The sequence below is a fragment of the Ochlerotatus camptorhynchus genome, unplaced genomic scaffold, assembly GCF_037179485.1.
Source record: "Ochlerotatus camptorhynchus isolate MF236.1 unplaced genomic scaffold, CSIRO-AGI_Acam_v1.1 ptg000148l, whole genome shotgun sequence".
NCBI lineage: Eukaryota > Metazoa > Arthropoda > Insecta > Diptera > Culicidae > Ochlerotatus > Ochlerotatus camptorhynchus.
Genome location: NW_027040638.1, coordinates 191,435 through 211,241, shown reverse-complemented (window position 1 = coordinate 211,241; position 19,807 = coordinate 191,435). Strand labels below are relative to the sequence as shown.

Below are 19,807 nucleotides of genomic sequence, written 5' to 3'. Positions count from 1 at the left end.
CAAATACGCACCTCTCGAACCTACAACGGACGCATCCCTCCAGGACGCCATCTTCTGATAGAGCCCCGATACGCCAATCGCGAAAACCTCCACCATCCAACAACGGAAACAGACCATCCATCAATGAATACAGCATTAACCACATCATTCAGTAGAATATAAATGGTTTCCACCGAAACGGGACAGACCTAGAGATGCTGCTAGGACAGAACCCACCCATCGCACTAGTGTTACAAGAAGTCCATAGGACCACCGTCGATCGTCTTAACAAATCGCTATCGGGCAGATACCGCTGGATCTACAAGTGCGAGCAAAACGTCTACCACTCCGTAGCCATCGGCATTCTGGCGTCGATACCCTCTACGCCCATAAATATCGATTCTGATCTTCCTATCGTGGCTGTCAGAATTAAGTCTTCATTCCCGATGTCGATTGTTAGTATACACCTACCCTGTGGGAAGATTCTAAACCTCCGAAATCGGCTCCTGCAAATTATAGATTGTATCCAAAAACCGGTGGTGTTACTTGGCGATATCAATGGCCACCATTCCACTTGAGGAAGCCCAACCAACAACACGAGAGGTTTAATACTAGCCGAAGTAGCTGAAACATGCGACCTAACCACCATGAATGACGGCTCCCATAGGTTCACACGAGGTCAACAAAACACTTCAATTGATGTGTCCATGGTCAGTTCCGGCCTAACCAGCAGAGTCCACTGGAGAACAGCCAGTGAACCCATGGGTAGCGACCACTACCCGGTACTGATCAATCTTAGCGAACCTCCTCCAGAAACATCTCGGAGACCACGTTGGAAGTATGCTGAGGCCAACTGGAACCTTTTCCAAAGTATAATAGATGGGAGATTGAATGGAGAAGAACCCAGTGATGTCACGGAGCTCCTGAGCATTATACACGAAGCTGCCACTGAAGCCATACCCAAAACAAACTCGAAACCCGGCCGTAAAACGTTACACTGGTGGTCACCCGACACCAAAAGCGCGGTGAAAGCAAGGCAAAAGTCCCTTCACGCGGTCAAACGTCTACCATCAGGATATGCAGATAAGGAAGCAGCAATCAAACATTATTGTATGAAAAGAAATGAATGCAGACAGACAATTCGACGGGCAAAGCAAGAATCGTGGGAATCCTTCCTCGACGGCATTAATTCGAATCAAAGCCCTACTGAAATCTGGGCGAGAGTGAACGCACTAAATGGCAAGAGAAGATCCATGGGCATCGCTATACAAAATGCGAGCATGATAACGAGGGACCCCGCATAGTCACGAACAACCTCGCGGAATACTTCGAGGATTTATCAGCACTCCGACAATATAAAAGCACCTTCCTACGTAAAAATGTATTAATGGAGTCGCTGGAAAATTTCACGATCCCAAACGACTCCTGCTCGGCAGCCATCAATCACCCATTCTCCATGGCAGAACTAAACCACGCACTGGCTAATGGCAAAGGAAACTCCGCTGGTCCTGATTATATTGGATACCCAACTCTAAAACAGCTCCCACCGAGCGGCAAAACAGCCTTCCTCAGGTTGCTGAATAAGGTCCGGCTGGACAATACCTTCCCATCAGAATGGAGACACAGCCTTGTAGTTCCCATTCCAAAGAACGGTGTTTCCTCAGAGCCTTCCAATTACCGTCCTATATCGCTCACGTGCTGTGCCTGCAAAGTGATACAACGAATGGTAAACCGTCGCCTGGTTGATTTCCTCGAAGAAAACAGCTATCTCGATCATCTCCAGCACGCATTTCGACCGGGGCATGGAAGTAGCACCGACAAACCGACATGAATGGCCATAGCAAAAACAATAAAACTACTGACCAAAGCACACTACTGACATCTGGCTTCGTGCTCGCGGGAAATATTTAAAACCCGCATGTAAAAGTCATGAATTGGTTCGTGTCTGAGCTATTCTGGACAAATTATTTTATCTAGATCAACAAATCCTATGATTTTGACAGTTCGGATCACTGCGCATTTAAATCGGCCGTTTACGATTTTCAGGCATAAGTCAGAATGAAGTGTCATGGCGATTTGTCGATGGAACTAGTACCTATTTTTCTGCACTCGGACAGATCTTAGGTGAAGCAATGGACAACGATCAACATGTGGAGATCGCCTCTCTCGACTTGGCCAAAGCCTACAACCGGACGTGGACTCCGGGAATACTGAAACAACTGGCTCAGTTGGGTCTCTCCGGGAACATCATGCATTTCCTACCGAATTTCCTAACGAAAAGAACCTTCCAAGTGACAATTGGGAATCACCGCTCGAGGATAGCCAGCGAGGAAACTGGGGTACCACAAGGGTCAGTCCTTGCCGTGATCCTCTTTTTAGTAGCCATGAACAGCATCGACCACCCAGACAACCAGAATGCACGTATATTCAAAGTTGTTTTCGTGATATACAAACATATATACAAACAAACAATTCGTATAGAATGCAAAGAAATGGCTTATACGTACAAAAGTGGAGGCCATATACGTGCATATTTTAATTTAATTTTAAACGAGTTGATTTAACATCATATAGGATTTAATCTGTAATAACAAATTCATTTTGAAAAATCTTACGATGTAATCCGATTTAATTTGTGATGCAGTACGACGGAAAAATGAGTCATCGCATATAAGTCGGAAATTTGCATTCTATACGATTTAACTCAAACATAATGCGAGGTTTGCCATTATTATATACGATTTTGACTTAAACTGTAGCAATTTACGATACTGTCTGTACATTGTTATACGACTTCTGGTTGTCTGGGCAGCTACCAAAAGGTGTTTATATTCTGGTGTACGCGAATGACATCGTCATAGTAGTTCCAGGTAGAAGTCCCCTTCTTCTAAGAAGGAAATTGCAGGCAGCAGTAAACGCCGTAGTCCGTTGGACCGATTCAGTCGGATTCAACCTTTCTGCAGTAAAAAGCGTGCGCACTCACATCTGCAAATCAAGGCACCGGCCACCACTTCAACCTATCACAATCAACAGCCAACCGATTCCTTACAAGAAGACGATCCGGATCCTCGGAGTACGACTTGACAATCGACTCAGCTTCTTGGAGCACCTGAAAGATGTCAAAGAAAATTGTAAAGCTCATCTTAACCTCCTCCGCACTCTCGCCAAACCTCATCGCAGTAATAACACGGACATCAGGTTACGAGTCTCTAAGGCTATCGTGGAATCAAAGCTCCTCTACGGTATTGAAATTCTATGTTCAGCAGCTGACACTGTGATAGATAAGCTGAGTTCTACATACAACAATGCGATCCAAACCGTATTGTTTCCTTCCACACCTGCAGATGCCGCCTGCGTGGAGCTGGGGGTGCTTCCTATCGCCCACGTAGTTGCAAGCACGGTGTGCAAACGAGCAGTGAGTTACATGGAGATGGCATGCAGGAATGATGAGACAACCCTCATCACAGAGGCCAACAGACTATTGAATCGATTCTGCAACTGTAACCTCCCTCCCATATCCGAACTTCAACGCTGCGGTCGAAGAAGTTGGAGCCTACCTGAGATTCAAACCGACAATCATATTAGGAGCAAGTTCAGAGCTGGAGACAATTCACTCGTTCTAAAGAAATCGGTCACTGAATGACTGAACAAGAAATATAGCGGACACTGCATTCACTACACTGACCGGTCAAAAAGTTCCCTCGGCGTAGGCATTGGAATACGGGCAGTGCCACTACACCGTCAGCAAAACCGCTCCTGATTTTATCGGACTAAGCCAGTGTTATCTCTGCTCTCTCTTCTGTATGCTCTCGTCACCCATGGATTCAGACCATACAGGACTATGCCTTGCCTAACACCGTCTTTACATGGATACCTGGCCACTGTGGGATAAAGGGGAATGACGAAGCGGACCATCTAGCAGCCTCCGGGTCAACAGCGAACCATTTCACAAATGAAGTCCCCAGCCACGATACCAAATTGTGGCTCAATTCTGTTTTTCACAACTCTTGGTCAACTATCTGGAATAATCGCACGATACTGTTCTTATGCAAGATCAAGGGATGCATCCACAGATGGGAGGACCTCCCTGATCACAGAGAACAAAAGGTGATATCCCAACTTCGCACCGGCCACACCAGAATCTCACACGACATGAGCGGCAGATCTTTTCATTTAGAGTGCGATCTATGCCGGGTCCCTTTGTCCGTTGAACACTTTCTCTGCGCCTGCCCAAAATATGCCGATCTTCGGGGAAAACATCAAATCTCAAACAGCATCCGCGACGTCCTTTAAAACGACCAAACTTCATCAGTAGCCTTGATCTGCTTCCTCAAAGATGCAGATCTCTTTTATTTATTTATTTATTTATTATAATCTTAATTCATCTGACTTTTGGTTGTCTTAATGAATAATCTAAGTTTAAAAGGATGCTTAGTCAATCTATACATTCAGGACATTCTTCTGATAAAAACAGTTAACGGTACATTAAAATCGAAGCAAGCATAAGCATCATTAAACGCATTAGCCACGGCGCGGATAGGCTCATTCATCCCATACTGTCGGTTACGAGTCGCAAGATGAACGAAGCTACGTTGTCTCATTACTCTCTCAGGTGCGTAGAAGTAGAGCTGCCGAAGTAGTTGTGGGGAGTCAATTTCACCGATAATAATCTTAGCGGCAAAGACAGCTTGAGCATTACGTCGTCTTGTTTCCAGGGTATCAATCCCAAGCAGGCGGCAGCGGTCCCCGTATGAAGGCAAGTTAGATGCATCACGCCAGGGTAGATGACGTAGCGCGTAACGAAGAAACTTCCTTTGTACACTCTCAAACCTTGCAATCCAGCAGGCCTGATAAGGGCACCAAACGACAGCACTGAACTCCAAAATAGAGCGGACCAATGAACAATACAATGCCTGCAGGCACAGCGGGTCACGAAAGTCTTCGGAGATTTTGAATATAAAACCAAGCTGTCTGTTGGCTTTGTTCAGGACGTCATTGTAATGGGGCTTGAACGTCAATGCACAGTCAAGAGTAACTCCTAAGTCTCTGACTTGACTAACTCTCTCCAAAATCTGGCCGGAGATGGAATAATCAAATCTGATCGGTTTCTTCTTACGGTAGAAGGATATCACATTGCACTTATTGATGCTAAGCGTCAAGTAGTTACGGGAGCACCAGCTTTGCATATGATCCACAATCTGTTGCAAATCCTCACAATCAGCGATGCTATTGATGATCATGTACATTTTAACGTCGTCGGCGTAGAATAGTCGGCATCCAGGTGGCAGTAGACGAGAAAGCTCATTGATAAACAACAAAAACAAAAGCGGTCCCAGATTACTTCCTTGTGGAACACCGGAGATGTTCGTGAATACTTCAGATTGCGAGGCGCCAATCTTAACGCAGAGCGAGCGGTCTGTGAGATAAGACGTGAACCATGAAATCATGGAGTCAGAAACGCCAAGTTTTTCAAGTTTGCCCAGTAATATGCAGTGGTCAACTCGATCAAATGCAGCCTTCAGATCAGTGTAAACGGCGTCGACTTGTCCACCAGAATCCATGGTCCGAACGCAAAGTGACACGAATTCAGTCAAGTTTGTCGTAACTGACCGCTTTGGATAGAATCCATGCTGAGCCGTAGAAATGTAGTTTTTGCAGGAACTGAAAAGTGCCTCGTTGATGAAAATCTCGAACACTTTGGAACAGCAGCATAACGATGTGATCCCTCTGTAGTTCTGGACATTCCTTTTGTCACCTTTTTTGTGCACTGGGAACATGTACGAAAATTTCCATGCCTCAGGAAATTTGCACTCCTGCAAAGACAAGTTGAACAACTTTGCCAAGGGAGTGAGTAGCGATTCAGAGCACAGCTTTAGGACGGACGAGGGAATCCCATCCGGACCAACAGCATACGGGAGTTTCAACCTTTGAATAGCCAATTCAACAGTATGCTCATCGATTTGGAATGAACGAAAATCAAACGCATCTCTTGGAGTATCACGGGTTGCTATTCCAACTTGGTTAGGTGATGCCGACATATCATTAAAAGAACTCATGAAATGTTGAGCGAAGAGACGACACTTTTCTGTTTCAGAGCTGGCGGATTGTTTACCGAGATGAACTGATAAAGGCAAACCGACTTCGTTCTTTTTTGAGTTAACAAACGACCAGAAACGCTTTGGGTTCCTGCGAAGGGATGCCTGTGTACGGAGCACATATCGGCGGTACAAGTATCGGTTGTATTTCCTATAATTATTACTGCTACGGTTGAACTCTTGCTTCGTGATGTATGAACGATTTCGGCAGTATCTTCGTAACGCTTTGGCCCTGTACCGTTTCAATCGACGCAGGTGACCATTTGACCATGCGGGCTTCGGCGCAGGTCGTGAAAGAGGAACAAATTCCTTCATGATATCGCAAATAGTTTGCCTGAAGTAATTGACGGCATCGTCAACACAGTCAGCTAATTCTATTGGTCGCCAGTCGACCCTGGAGATAGCAGCGCTAAGTTCAGCATAATCAGCTCGTCTAAAATCGAAGGTACGAGAATCGTCGGTGCGCGCCTCAAAAACGACCTGCGGCGGAAGTTGCATCATTACATCCAGAGCAGGGTGGTCAGGATCTAGTGTGGTCAGAGGTTCAACAGCCTCCGAAACAACACATGCTGGAGTTGCAGCTTCGTTCGACAGAACAAGGTCTAGGAAGCGAGCATTTCTGTTCGATATACCATTGAGCTGCGTGAGGCTATGCAGAAAGAAGCCATCGATAAGCGCCGAGCTTGCAGACATCAAAGCAGTTTGAGGCTCAACTTGCATAGACCCATCGTCTGAGTTCCTCCATTGGAGAGCAGGCTGGTTGTAATCTCCAAGCAGTAGAGCAAAATCATTGAATCCCAAGTTAGCAACAATGGCACCGATGGAATCCACGTGGTCTTGTATGCTGCTGCTATCGTTACGACGATCCGGTGGTAGGTATATTACGCCCACGCTGACAACTCGGCTCGGCATAGTCACTCTAACCCACAGTTGCTCCAAACCATCGCTGACGGGTGAAGGGTCGATATAGCTGTTCCAACGGGTAGAAACCGCAATCAAAACACCACCTCCGCGGGTCTTCGCACTATTAGAGCCATTTATATCAGTGCGATATACAGCAAAGGTGTCCCCGAATAGTTGCGCACTGTATATACGGTCGTCGAGCCAGGTCTCGGTCAGCACTATGACGTCATAATCGCACTCGCTTGCGACAAGAAAGAAGGAATCCACCTTGGTTCGTAGTCCTCGCACGTTTTGGTAGTAGAACCGCATACCATTAACTGCTTCTTCATTGCCAACTAGAGCAGACTCGATGACAGGAGAGAGAGCCAAGGTGGGAGATGGAACGTTGCAACTAGGGCCGCTGGAATTGGAAGATACTTCAGGAAGAGGAAATTCCACATTCGCATGGTACTTGCCTGAAGAAGCAGGCTGGAAGACCCTCTCTCTACATCCAACCACGGGTCCGGGACGACTATGATGAGCGCTGGCAGCGATAGGCAGGACCGGGCTGGAGAGATCGAGGGCTTCCACAGTGCTTTCCATGATGCGTCCCGGTTCGGTGTTTGTTGAGTCAGCAGCTTCGGTGTCTGGAGTCAGTGGGAGACTGGAGTCACGAGAGGTGGGGAAACGCTGCAACGCAAAACGATTGAGTGCTGGTTTACGAGAAGCAGAATGACAATACTCGCCTGTGATGGGAACCCGAGGGTTCCCACCGTCCACGGAAAAACGTCCGAATTCTATACCGTTGGTGACTCGGGATCTGCGTCTAAATCGCTTTCCTCGTCCGCATTCGACTTCTTCCGGTTTTTTGGCTCGTCGATGAACTCCCTGAACAGCAAATCAGATGGCCAAGTCGTGGCAAGCAGAGCTTGCTGCTTTAAGGAAGGATCTAGTCCAATCTTGAAGGATATGAACGACATATTTTTGATATCCATTCCTCTCGGCACTAGACGAACAACATCGCAAGAGTTAGTCACATTCAGGCATCGCGCGACGATTTTTCGAACGTCGTCCGTTGTGACTAACGGCTGAAAGCCAGACAAATAGAGCCAAAACTTTGGGGGAGCTGGAGTGGGTGTAAGTGATGCAACCGAAAGCCCACTGAGGTCGATCGCATTCGTTCCACGATCAGTTTTAGCAGTGATAACTTGTTTCTGACCGCGATTGGCACCCAACCTAGGCCAGGAAGATGGGTTACGGACAGACAGCGGACGGGTCGACTGGTTCTGAGCCGCTGCAATACTATCCACCTTTTGACTCAGGCTTTCTACCAACGTTGATAACTGCTGAACCTGGTCTGGCAGACTGTGCGACGACGGCTCGTGCGATTTCAATTTGTCGTCTATGTAGGACCGCACGCTTTTACCATTCTGCTCATCTCGGCAGACGGGGCAAACAAACATCGCCTTTCCCTGTGCGAACAGATCTTTGTTGGCTCTGCCACTGAAACCACAACATTGCTGGCTAATGTGGTAGAACGTTTCACAGAAGCCACACTGCACTGGCTCGAGATCGTTGATGTCCGATTTGCATTGTCCACATTGTTTGCGCTCCATCTCTTTCTGGTAGTGGATGGTACAGAAACCAGCGGCAATAAGGAGATCAAATACACTGCACTATTGTTGGTACACAAAGCACGATATCTGTCTTCGCTTGAGAAAAAGCAATCCACTGCGACGAAAAGTATTTTCGACAAATAACCACGTCAGAATTTAACGGATCAACTGCACTTCAATAGTGGTGATAGATTTTTAACTATCGAGTGTTTTGCTGCACAATGCGGACATAAATACACGTTGAAACATACGAAAAACGGATAAATTTTGACTGACGAAAGTACAACACTAGTGCTAATGGCCGTCACAACAATGGATATGATGATATATCTTCCACCTTATCTGAAATTCCAACAGAAGAAAACAAAATAACCACTAGTAGAGCCACTTGACAAATCACAAAAAAGTTAATGCCAGAAAAATGACACCACACCTATACGGATATACTCACCACATCATAACCACAGATTCAACCAATTCAACGGACGTGTCAACTAACGGCAACCGAAGGCAACAACCAAATATACACGACAAAGGGCAGAATAGACAACGAAAAAATTTAACGGCAAATGAAAATGAACAAGATTACGGATAACCGGCAGAACTTAACTAGTGATAACAAGCCCAGGGGGGTATTGATTAGCCCTCTACTATGTATAAAATACAACAAGAGATGAACCAGCCTAAGGCTAAAAATCTCTATAATAAAGGGAAAAAAAAACCTAGCTTTATTGTCGAGAATACTATAATTTTAGTATAGAGCATACTGCCCTGTTGTGGGAGCATATAATATGACAGATGTGGCATTTTTCCCCACAACGATAGAAAATATAGGATTTAGGCGTTGTCGAAAAATGATTCCATACTTTTCATGTTAACTGCCACTGAAGAAAAAAATATTACAACTTATGTCTAACTTCCAAACAAACGGATATAAGCGATTGTTCCGTTAATTAAAGATAAAACGGTATAAATATAGCCGTTTTTGTTAAGGGGAGCACATTATAACTGTTTACCCTATTTGAAACTTCGATTGTGTAAACCATGCAGACTACAGATTACAACGTTGGGGTGCTCCGCCGAATGCTGAATGTTAAATGCCGAAGCTGAATCAATATGCATTATGCAATCTTTGTTAATGGTTAATGCTAAATGACATTGTGTGAATTTTCAAGAAGCAAATAAATATTTTCGTTACGATTCATTCCAAACTCCTCAAATGGCTTGAATCATATTTACCTATTCGCCATCATATAGTAAAATACGAAGGAAAGACATCAAATCCAATTAATGTCACTTCGGTAGATTTAGAGATAAACTAGCCTAAGACTAAAAATCTCTTTAATAAAGTTTAAAAAAAAAACTCCCATTCAGGACCCCTTTTATTTATTCTATTCGTCAATGACATCTTTTTCATTATTAAGAAATTGAGATTTTTAATCTATTCTGACGATATTAAACTTGTTTTGGAAATATCATCATCAAATTTATATTAAATGTGTACACCATCTAGGCATCTAAATACTAAATAGAAATATATTTGCTACAAACCATCATCGTACGAATTATGCTAAATTTGAACCCCTAAAGTAAATTATGGACACAAGTAGTAGTAGTAGTAGTAGTAGTACACAGTATGCAAACTCTTCCTCTTAGCGATACAGGCAAATCAAAGGAAATAGCTCACATTTTTTAAATCGCTAGACTTAATGGGTATCAAGAAAAAAACAATTCAAGCAGTAATCGATAAAAGAACAAGGGATCATGTTAGGCGTATTTCGACAACTCTTACACCAGTAACTGAGGGTTTAAAACGGGTAGCGGTGAATTTCAACTAAAACATTACCAAACCATTGATTTCGAAGTTAAGAAGTTTTGGCCTAGATTTAGTATTCAGCAGTAGGACAAATCAGCTGAAGTCACTGTTAGGATCAACAAAAGATTCAATAAATGTCTTAGGGAAAGCTGGAGTCTGCAAAATCTCTTGTCCAGATTGCAATAAAATCTACATTGGTCAGACGAAAAGGACTTTGGAAACAAGGTTTAAGGAACACATCGCAGAGGTAAAAAAGGCTTACAAAGAGATGGATAAAGGACTTTATTATTAATTTAAATCCAAGGTTGCAGAACACATATTTACAAAGGGGCACAATTTGACAAAGGATAACATTAATATCCTGCAGAGTGTATCTGTTGGTACGGCCAAATAAAAAGGCGCGGCACTGTTATTGAACAGCGTGTTATTCCTTTTAGAATCGTTTCTTAATCTAGTTTCCTATTGTCGCGTACGACTAACACTAAAACTAGGACTAAAGCTAAGCCAGTGAAAAGGCCTGTGAAGGAAGGGCCACTGATTTTTTGAAGATGATGGTACGGCCAAATAAAAAGGAATAATATGCAGCAAAACAGCTGGATTGTAGCGGCGAAGGATATTCATCACAGTGTGCGCTTTCCAGTAATCCTGCCAAGAAAGCATTGGTGCACGGAACTTCTAGTCGCACGTTATCATCGGCTCTACCGTCATGCAAACTCCGTTCCATCATTGGCATCAGTTGGTAAACGATGCTCGATCTGTCAATCGATTCCTTCTTGTCGTCCGGTAGTACTTGATTATTTTTCAGCGTCGTTACCTCATCCGTAAAGGTTTCTCTTTGGACGTGCTTCAGGACTTCATTTTCGGCATCATCCAGCTCATGTTGAGTTAATCTTTCTCCCTTCTTGGTCGCGTTGAAAATGAATCGTAGCACGTAAGCCATACTACGCTGCAACCTCTCCCATTTAGAGAACCGCTCGTAGGCGATCACAGTATCTTCGTCTTGGAAACTAGACGTAGCAGAAAGTTTAGAAATATTTAAACATAATCCATCAGCATTGCTTAATAGAGATCAAGGAAACGGATACTCGAGACAATTTAGCATGCTACCTAAAACCACACATCGTAGCATGCTTCTACCTGTTGGAGACTAAATTTAGGTACCTGTTTAGGTAAATTGTGGCATGACAGTGGAAACCTGCTAATTTTTAGTAGTATTTAACTCGTAGATAAAAGATGGATTCTTCAGTGGTGTTGAGTACATGGCACTGATGAAGTCTGAAAGTAGTAGACGAAATACGCGTATCTGATAAGCAATTATAATGGAATTTAAAGGAAATAAACCAACACACTCAAAGATCTTCATAAAGGGATTCCGTTAAGAGGTTCGACAAATTTAAAAAGATTAAGCAATGACTATTCAATGGTATATTGACAAACATGAGACGAACCGAAAAACATTTTACTGTTCACACCTTCTCTTCTTCTTGTTGATTCCATTATTTAACGTCGGTTTATGTTTCGCAATCTAGTGCAAATCACCGACGGACTTCGATTGCCATCCGAAATTTATATCACTTCACCACTAGAGGAATCCCTTTTTTGTTTTAGTTTATATTTTTACATTTGACTGCTCTCGTGACAAGTAGGGTATTGTGAAATTCATATCGTAAACTAATAGTGGATGTGTCAAAAAACAATTATTCATTAGTTAAGCCATCAAAAAATCAACTGTGTCTTACCCCTACTGTCCGTATTATCACAAATACCCCATAGTGGGTCACCTATGCTACCATGGCAAGAAGAGGGTTAACTTTATTAGAGTTGTAACATGTGACAACAATTACTGAGCATCTCATTTGTCCGCTTAAAGGAGTGGATCTTGGTTCACTATTTTTAACTGCGAGGTATCTTACAAAAGATTAGCTTTATTTGAAACACCATTAACCCTCTGATGGTCAATGGTACAAAAATTAACGACGACGTGGTTTATCCTTTCATTGAATTTGCCATCACACGTCACATGACGAACAAACGCATGATTTTTGCTGTTAATTTATGAATCAACCTTGCAAACGTGCATAGCAGGGAATGATAAATTGTTCCATATGTCAACGAAGTCACCCAGCCGTTCCCGTAGAGCAGAAAAATGTCTTGAAAACGGTGTAAAAAAAAGAAAAAATATCTTCCGTTTCTTTTGAAGTGATATGCTTGTAATGGATATATTTTAGAATCATTTGACTGTATAGATTTCGGTTGGTAATCTGAAACCAAAGAAAGTCGGATACTTAAAACATTTAATTGCTGGAAAACGCAAAATGGAAAAACGATTTTATAGCATACATAAACGGCAATAACGTTAGCAGTCACAAGGGTCAGAACCATATGAGTCTGAGTGGATAACCCTTCCAGCTAAGCGATAACCATTTATGATATAGCAGACGAATGATCAAGTTCAATGTTCATTAATACTAGAAGAACCTATTTATCTAATTATAAATAAACTTCCTTGCAAATAATCACACTTGTTCTCAAGATATGTATTTTCATGGACGCAAAAAAACTTCAAGGAAAAATCAATTTTCAGTTATAAAACCCTTAATATATCATGTTGATTCTGAGCGAAAGAAACTTCCTATAATTTTCTTCATTAACATAAAATCATTGTATGGTAGAGATCTACTTCGGCATTAGTGCATATTTCCGTCATATCGAGTAAAAACATCGTTTGATACGATAGTATTGTAAGAATGTTTATATCCACTATTCTCAAAAATAAAAGCAATTGTCGTAGCAAATCCATTTTATCTGCCTTTATCCGTATGCCGAAGTAAATCCAATGACTTTTCATTGTGTTTGGACGGAATTGGAATCACGAAGCAGTGTTGTATTTTTAATAATATCTCTACAAGTTTGTGACTCTTTATCACATCAAACGATAGGGAAAGGTAAATAAATTTAGACCACCTATTCTACCGTGGAGACATCCTACAGCTTGTTTACACTTTTGGTAGGAGTATGCATATGAGCTAATGCTACCAGATTTTTCTGGAATGTTACAATTTTTATGTCAATTTTTCATACAGGGTATGTAAATTCAGGTTACAGATTTTTGAATAAAAATATTAAGATTTAAAAAAATGTAAACATTCACAACATTCTTGTTAATTCTTCTGTCACATGCATGTCTTTCCAGAAGTGTCAAATATTTTTTTAATCAAAATGCATCCTCAGATGTGACGATCCCTCTGACGTCATAAAACCGAACCTGTAAATGTGTGGCGATGCTGTGATACAGCACGCTTCTCCCATTGCTGAGAAGCGAGTTTGATCCTGCCAAGCTTTTGGCATTTTGGTATTATGACAGATAAAATTGTATTGCTATCGCGCAATGACCTATTATATCAGAACCAAGTCTTGCAGTTTATCCAAAACTGTTCCGTAAATTGTTCATTGGCTAACAAAAGCAAGATTCTGAAATCTGAAATATGTATAATAATGGACCACTTTGTCAAGCGCTGAGACGTAGGAATTCTTCCAAGATTTTGAGGCTAGAAATACTTTGATAATGCGAACATTATCATATCGGATATAGATTCTTTCTTGATATTGGGGAAAAAAATAAAAATCTCATACATAAAACAGATTCTCGGCATTCTAACCTTCGATAATTTTTTGCGATAGCGATAAGTTTTGGTATAATTAATAGTGAGCCAAATCCTCGCTTTCTTGTCAATTTAATCCATATATCCCATAAAAGCATGTACGGCCGTAAAGTGTTGGTATAAATACTATAAATAGCAGCTCTCCTAGTCATTCCATGCAGAATAATACTAGTATATTATATAATGCTTCTACTAAGATCAGACTAAGAAATCTTAGGTAATAAGGTCAAAATCTCATTTGCAGCGTGCGCACTTTCACTTACTTTAATTCCATCGACTGTTGCATAAATCAACTGTATTATACTGTCATATTCCCAGAAAAATCCACGTGATTTTCCTAAGATGAAAGCCGCAGCACTCAATACACCACATATATCTTGATTTTAAAGAAGCACAATCATCACAACCTCTCGTGAAGCGCGCTCATTGTAGCAGGCAAAAGTCGCTTGGCATACTAGATTCAGTGAATCTATCAGTAAAGTCGCTTGGCATACTAGATTCAGTGAATCTATCAGTATTTTCCTGAAACCATATTCTAGTTTAATCTGCAAAAACTATTTTGAATCAGTTAGGAACATTAAAATGTTATGAAAGTATCTCTTATTGTTCCCTATTACACCACAACTAGATCTTTCCTTCTCAGTGACTATTTTGACATAACATCTCATGGTTCTGGTTTTTAACAATACAGTCATGAAAAAACATTTCATGCTTATTTATTTGACTAAAAGCTGGTATGCATAGAAATTTTCCTTCAAGCATCAACATACATGTGACGTATTTTCACCTGAAAATTTTTCATATGATATATCTTGGTCCCCCCTTTGCATAATTGGAAGTGACAATTTTTCATTTGATATTTTCATCTTGGTCTCCCCTTATGATAATTGGAGGTGACAATTTTTCATATGATATTTTCATCTTCATTTTCATATTCTCATCCCTTTTCATAATTGGAGGGGGTTTGCATAGTTGGAGATGACAATTTTTCAAATGATATTTTCATCTTGGTATCCCCCCCCCCCCCCACGAAACCCCTTTTCATTATTGGAGGTGACAATTTTTCATATGATATTTTCATAACAGGATAGTCGCCGACTAATCTTTAATAACCTCGAACGCCGCGCGCCATTTTTTTCTTCAATTTTTCCGTGAACTTGTCTACCAGGGACACTAAAGGCCGGCGCACAATAGATACGTTTTCGGGTTTTTTGACAGATAATGCATGGGCTAACTGTCAAAAAACCTGAAAACGTATCTATTGTGCGCCGGCCTTAAGCATTTCAAATTTACCATTTCTTTAAAACATTTCCCTTATCATGTGTTCCAGGGGCGCAAGCTACTTCAAATTTTCCGATTTTGATAAATTTGTATCTGGACATGTGTATCATTTTATTTTATTTTTTCCTTGAAGTTGGGTTCAATCCCAGTCGGCGCCGCCGGGATGTTCTAAGACATCAAGATAATCAAGTAACATCTCTTATCACGCCTTCCTTCGGAAGGGAAGTAAAGCCGTTGGTCCCTGGTTCATGAGTTGATGAGTCGATACGTAGGGTCCAGGTATAGGAGCTGCTTCCCTGGCGTCGGTAGCATTGGTGCTCAGCACGGAAAACAAGATCGACGGAAAACAAATCAAGGGAAACAGAAATTCCCAGACATGTAGGGGAATTTACGTATTCTCGGCAACCTAAGCAGCGACCTTCTTTCTATAGCCTTTTTCTCTATGGAACGCACACATATTCAGTATTGGTTTGTTTTCAATCTTTTGCTGACAGCTGCTCTAACAATTTCAGTCGAAAGAATTGTCAAAAACTGTTTTCAAACGCTTTTACAAAGCACCAATCTTCTCTAGTGAGAGCGAGTATTGTCGGCAACCAGTTTTTCTTCGGCAACCGTTCCATTTGAACTGCATGTAAATCTGCTGTTCTATTATCGGCAACTCGAAATCAGCTACAATTTGTAGTGCGTGTGTTTCATTTCAAGAAAACCCTGCTAGATTGCTTTTTCTCAGTGGTAAAAATATAGTCAAATTGAAGCTGAAAGCATAAAGAATCGTTTGCATGCATTCAGCGAAGTGTTTTCGTAAGAAAATCCAGTGAAAATAGTGTTTCAATTTGGGTTGCCGAAAATAGTCTGTCATGCCGAAGTCGTCATTTCCCCTATATATATATATTTTTTAATGTTTCCCTGAACATGTTAACTAAGGGCGCAAGCCATTTTAAATTTACCAATTTTGAACTTGTTTACCAGGGTTACTAGCTATTTTGAATTATTTTTTTCCTTGAACATTGTGACCATTTTCAATTAATGCATGGATTTGCCATATTTTCAATTAATGTCATATTTTCAATTAATGTCTGAATTTGCTAACCAGTGGCGCTAGCCAATTAAAATAAGGATATTTTTATTCAGTTTCCCTGAACGTGTACACTGAAGTCTTTTTAACACGGTTTTTTTTTTACACGGTTAGTGCCGCTGAGTCACGATTTGCACCGTACGTTTTTAACGATTTCTCGACATCGATTTAACCTATCGACTTGATTTCAATCAAATTATCCATTTCAAGCAATAGGAAATCGAATGGCATACTTTAAAAAAATCACATTTTTTGGTGTAAACACAGACATTTTTATATATTTCGGCATGTGAAAAAACAAAATCACAGTATGTTTTTTTTACACGGTTTTTATGCACCGTACATATTCCCCGTGTAAAAAAAGACCTGAGTGTATATCAGGGGCGCTAGCCACTTCAAATTTTACGATTTTGATTATTTTACCCTTACCATGGTTACCAGGCAATTCCCAATTTATTATTTTTCAATTTCTACCTAAGCATGTTTATTAGGGGTGCAGGTTTTTATCAATTTTAACCTAATCATGTCTACCAGGGGCGCTAGCCATTTCAAATTTTACGATTTTTCAATTTTCACCTGAACATGTATATCAGAGACGCTGGTTATTTAAAATTTAACATTTCTTCAAATTTTCTTCGAACTTGTTAATCAGAGGCGCAAGTGTTTTTTTTATCTAGTTCGTTTATTTGTAAGGCTCAATCGCGTTAGTTTTACGGAGCCGATAATTCATTGTTCTTTGTTTGTAACAAAATTCAATTAATTGTACGTCTGGTAGGAGTTGGGCCGAATACTCGCGGCTTACCCAAGTTTAGAGGGGTACATTGTCGAAGGATATCAAAAGAGAAGGAGCTTGGGTGTAGGATTTCGTTGTATCATCAGAGCGATGTCCCCAGTACGAACGGTAGTGTGATTCTAGATTCGTCTGGAGTTCGACCGGCTATGGTGACCAGTGGGCGACGATGAGACACATAAATCGACTGCATATACCAGAGATCGCGGGTACCCAACACGTCTCTGAAAGGGATATAGGGTTGTCTTCCTTGGGCCTCGAGGGTATTCAAAAATCGCTTTCTGGCGGCGTCATTATCCATACATTGCCAAACTGCGTGATCGATGTCATCATCCAAGATTTCCAGTGTTCCAATCGGTTTGCCAACTCGTAATGGTACTTTGACGCACTAAATGGTAAAATTCATGGTGTGAAATTTGCCTGTCATAAAATTCGCCTTCCTGCGCGCCCACCTTTTCGAGAGAATCCGCCTTCTCATTGCCTGGGATTGAGCAACGTGAGGGGACCCATACCCATAAGTAATGGGCTGCGGGCATGTTGTTTTTCAAAATGGAAAACCCTAATATTCACTTCCTGACAACAATATCACGATAATTACAATTGACTTCCCCAGGAGATCTCACAGATCACCACATTAAAAGTTTCACGCTTAACCTTCCAAACGAGGTTTGTTTTAATATGTCTTACCAGAAGCATGCTCATCACAGGTAAAATTTGCAATCTGTAGCAAATTATCCACTGAAAACCGTTTAAATTTGTCTGTGGTTCGATGTGGTAAACTACTACTATTATCGCTAATACTATTTAAACAGGATACCACACTTTTATCTTCTTGAAGTTTTGTGCACTGGTTTACATTATATATTTGGTGAAAAGTAGCACTCCTTGGTTGATTCAGATGATTACTATGTGCCGTGAAATTTTCTTCCGAATGAAATATTACTGTTGGCTTGCCCGATAAATTTTGTACACTGTCACTAAAAACTGGAAAACTGCCAACGGTTTTATGATTATCCATTGTGGCTTGACTTTCAATCAAGGTACAAAAACAACCAAACTGTTAATTAACTCGATTAAGAATCATCGTTCAAATTATGAAAAAACACTCACATCTTAATTAAAAAGGTACTTGCTACAGACATGATTACATTCGAAAAACTAAGCGAAGCTATTTCCCGACATTGAACAAATGTGTAAAACAAACGGAAAAGAAAATTTAGACCGTCCCTACCGTGGGAGTGGCTTAACTATAGTGCTTTTCAATATGAATGTAAAGGCAGCGCTCGGAAGCTCTTTAAATTTTCTCTCAGTTAGTTCTCAACCCAAATGTGAATTTGCACTGCATAGCACTCTGCTTGTTTCTTATTAGGTAAATGTGCAAAGGATGTATCATATCGCTCCAGGTTTCGAAAACATAATAAAGACAACTGACAGATAAGAAAAAATAATGAATGGACGCATAACAGATCCATTCCATGAAGTTCTTCACCACGCCTTTACAACAACATTTATTATTTTCTATGGTGTTATTACTTTAAATTGAGTTTTACTTTCAACAAAGCTTGAAAAACATGTTTAAAGTTATCTGAGTAATATCAAAACATTTATACTTACCGGAAAATGCCTATTAAAACAGAGTTAAAGCCGAAAAATTGCTATTTTCAGGTCGCTTTGTCACGTCACGCAGTGTTATTAGTGATAATATTATTAGATATGGAATGGAAATTAAAGTAAATCATGTCTACTGCATTTTTGAATATAAATAAGTTTATTATCAGTTTTAATCAAAAAGAGTAATTACGGGCCCAAAATCTGCATGTTATGTCCCCTGGAATGGATCAATAGTCATTTGTATCGAGAAAAATATAATCGTTTATTTGAAGATTGTTAAAAAAAAATCAGGAAAATCAAAATGTCATATAACTTCTTCTTCGTTTTCATTCCTGAAAGCTCTGAAATTCTCTTTATTTCTATCAGCGGCTGGTTTATCTCTGACTGAAATAATAAATTATCCATGTACACTCCACATACACACTATTATTTAAACAACAAGTTTCATTTTGCATAGCATTGGTATGGTTTTGCTGAGATAAATTCGATATACAGTATCATAAATTTCACTTTCATTTGAACAATAAAAATCGATGGCGTAATAGTTGCTATGACCCCATTTTGAACAAATAGTTTCAAAATTTGGATCCATTGCTATGCAACATGTAAGGTACACCGGGGCAAGTTGAAATGCGGGGTAAGTTGAAACGAAAGCGGTAATTTATATGCCGATGTGAGTTATCTCTTTGATGATTTTTAACAGCATAATATAAACTTCAAAGCATCCTATGGCTGTCAAATCAGGTAGTTATAAACAGCGTGCTCTTCAGCTTTGTTTATTTTCATTTTACATGAAATTTACACATTATTTACAAATGGCTTCCTTCTTCTAAAAAATACATAATTTTCTGAATTTTACCTATTTTTATGCACTCATCCAAATGGAACCATATGGAGGCAAGTTGGAGTGATGAAATAGAAAAACCCGGCTACAAATGAAGTTGCAAAAAACATCCTCAACATTTCAAGCATTTCAACTTGCCCTGCAACGGCACCAGTG

The 19,807-nt window shown here is 40.7% G+C and overlaps 1 protein-coding gene across 1 annotated transcript in view; it reads right to left on the bottom strand.

The window, feature by feature from the left end:
- Positions 1-18,313, bottom strand: part of LOC135701049 (paired mesoderm homeobox protein 2-like) — a 42,918-nt gene extending 24,605 nt beyond the window's left edge. Inside the window, exon 1 of the mRNA XM_065221755.1 lies at positions 17,884-18,313. Coding sequence (XP_065077827.1) covers positions 17,884-18,214 — 331 coding nt within the window. The 5' untranslated portion in view covers positions 18,215-18,313. The remainder of the gene's footprint in view (positions 1-17,883) is intronic.
- Positions 18,314-19,807: the final 1,494 nt, after the last annotated feature.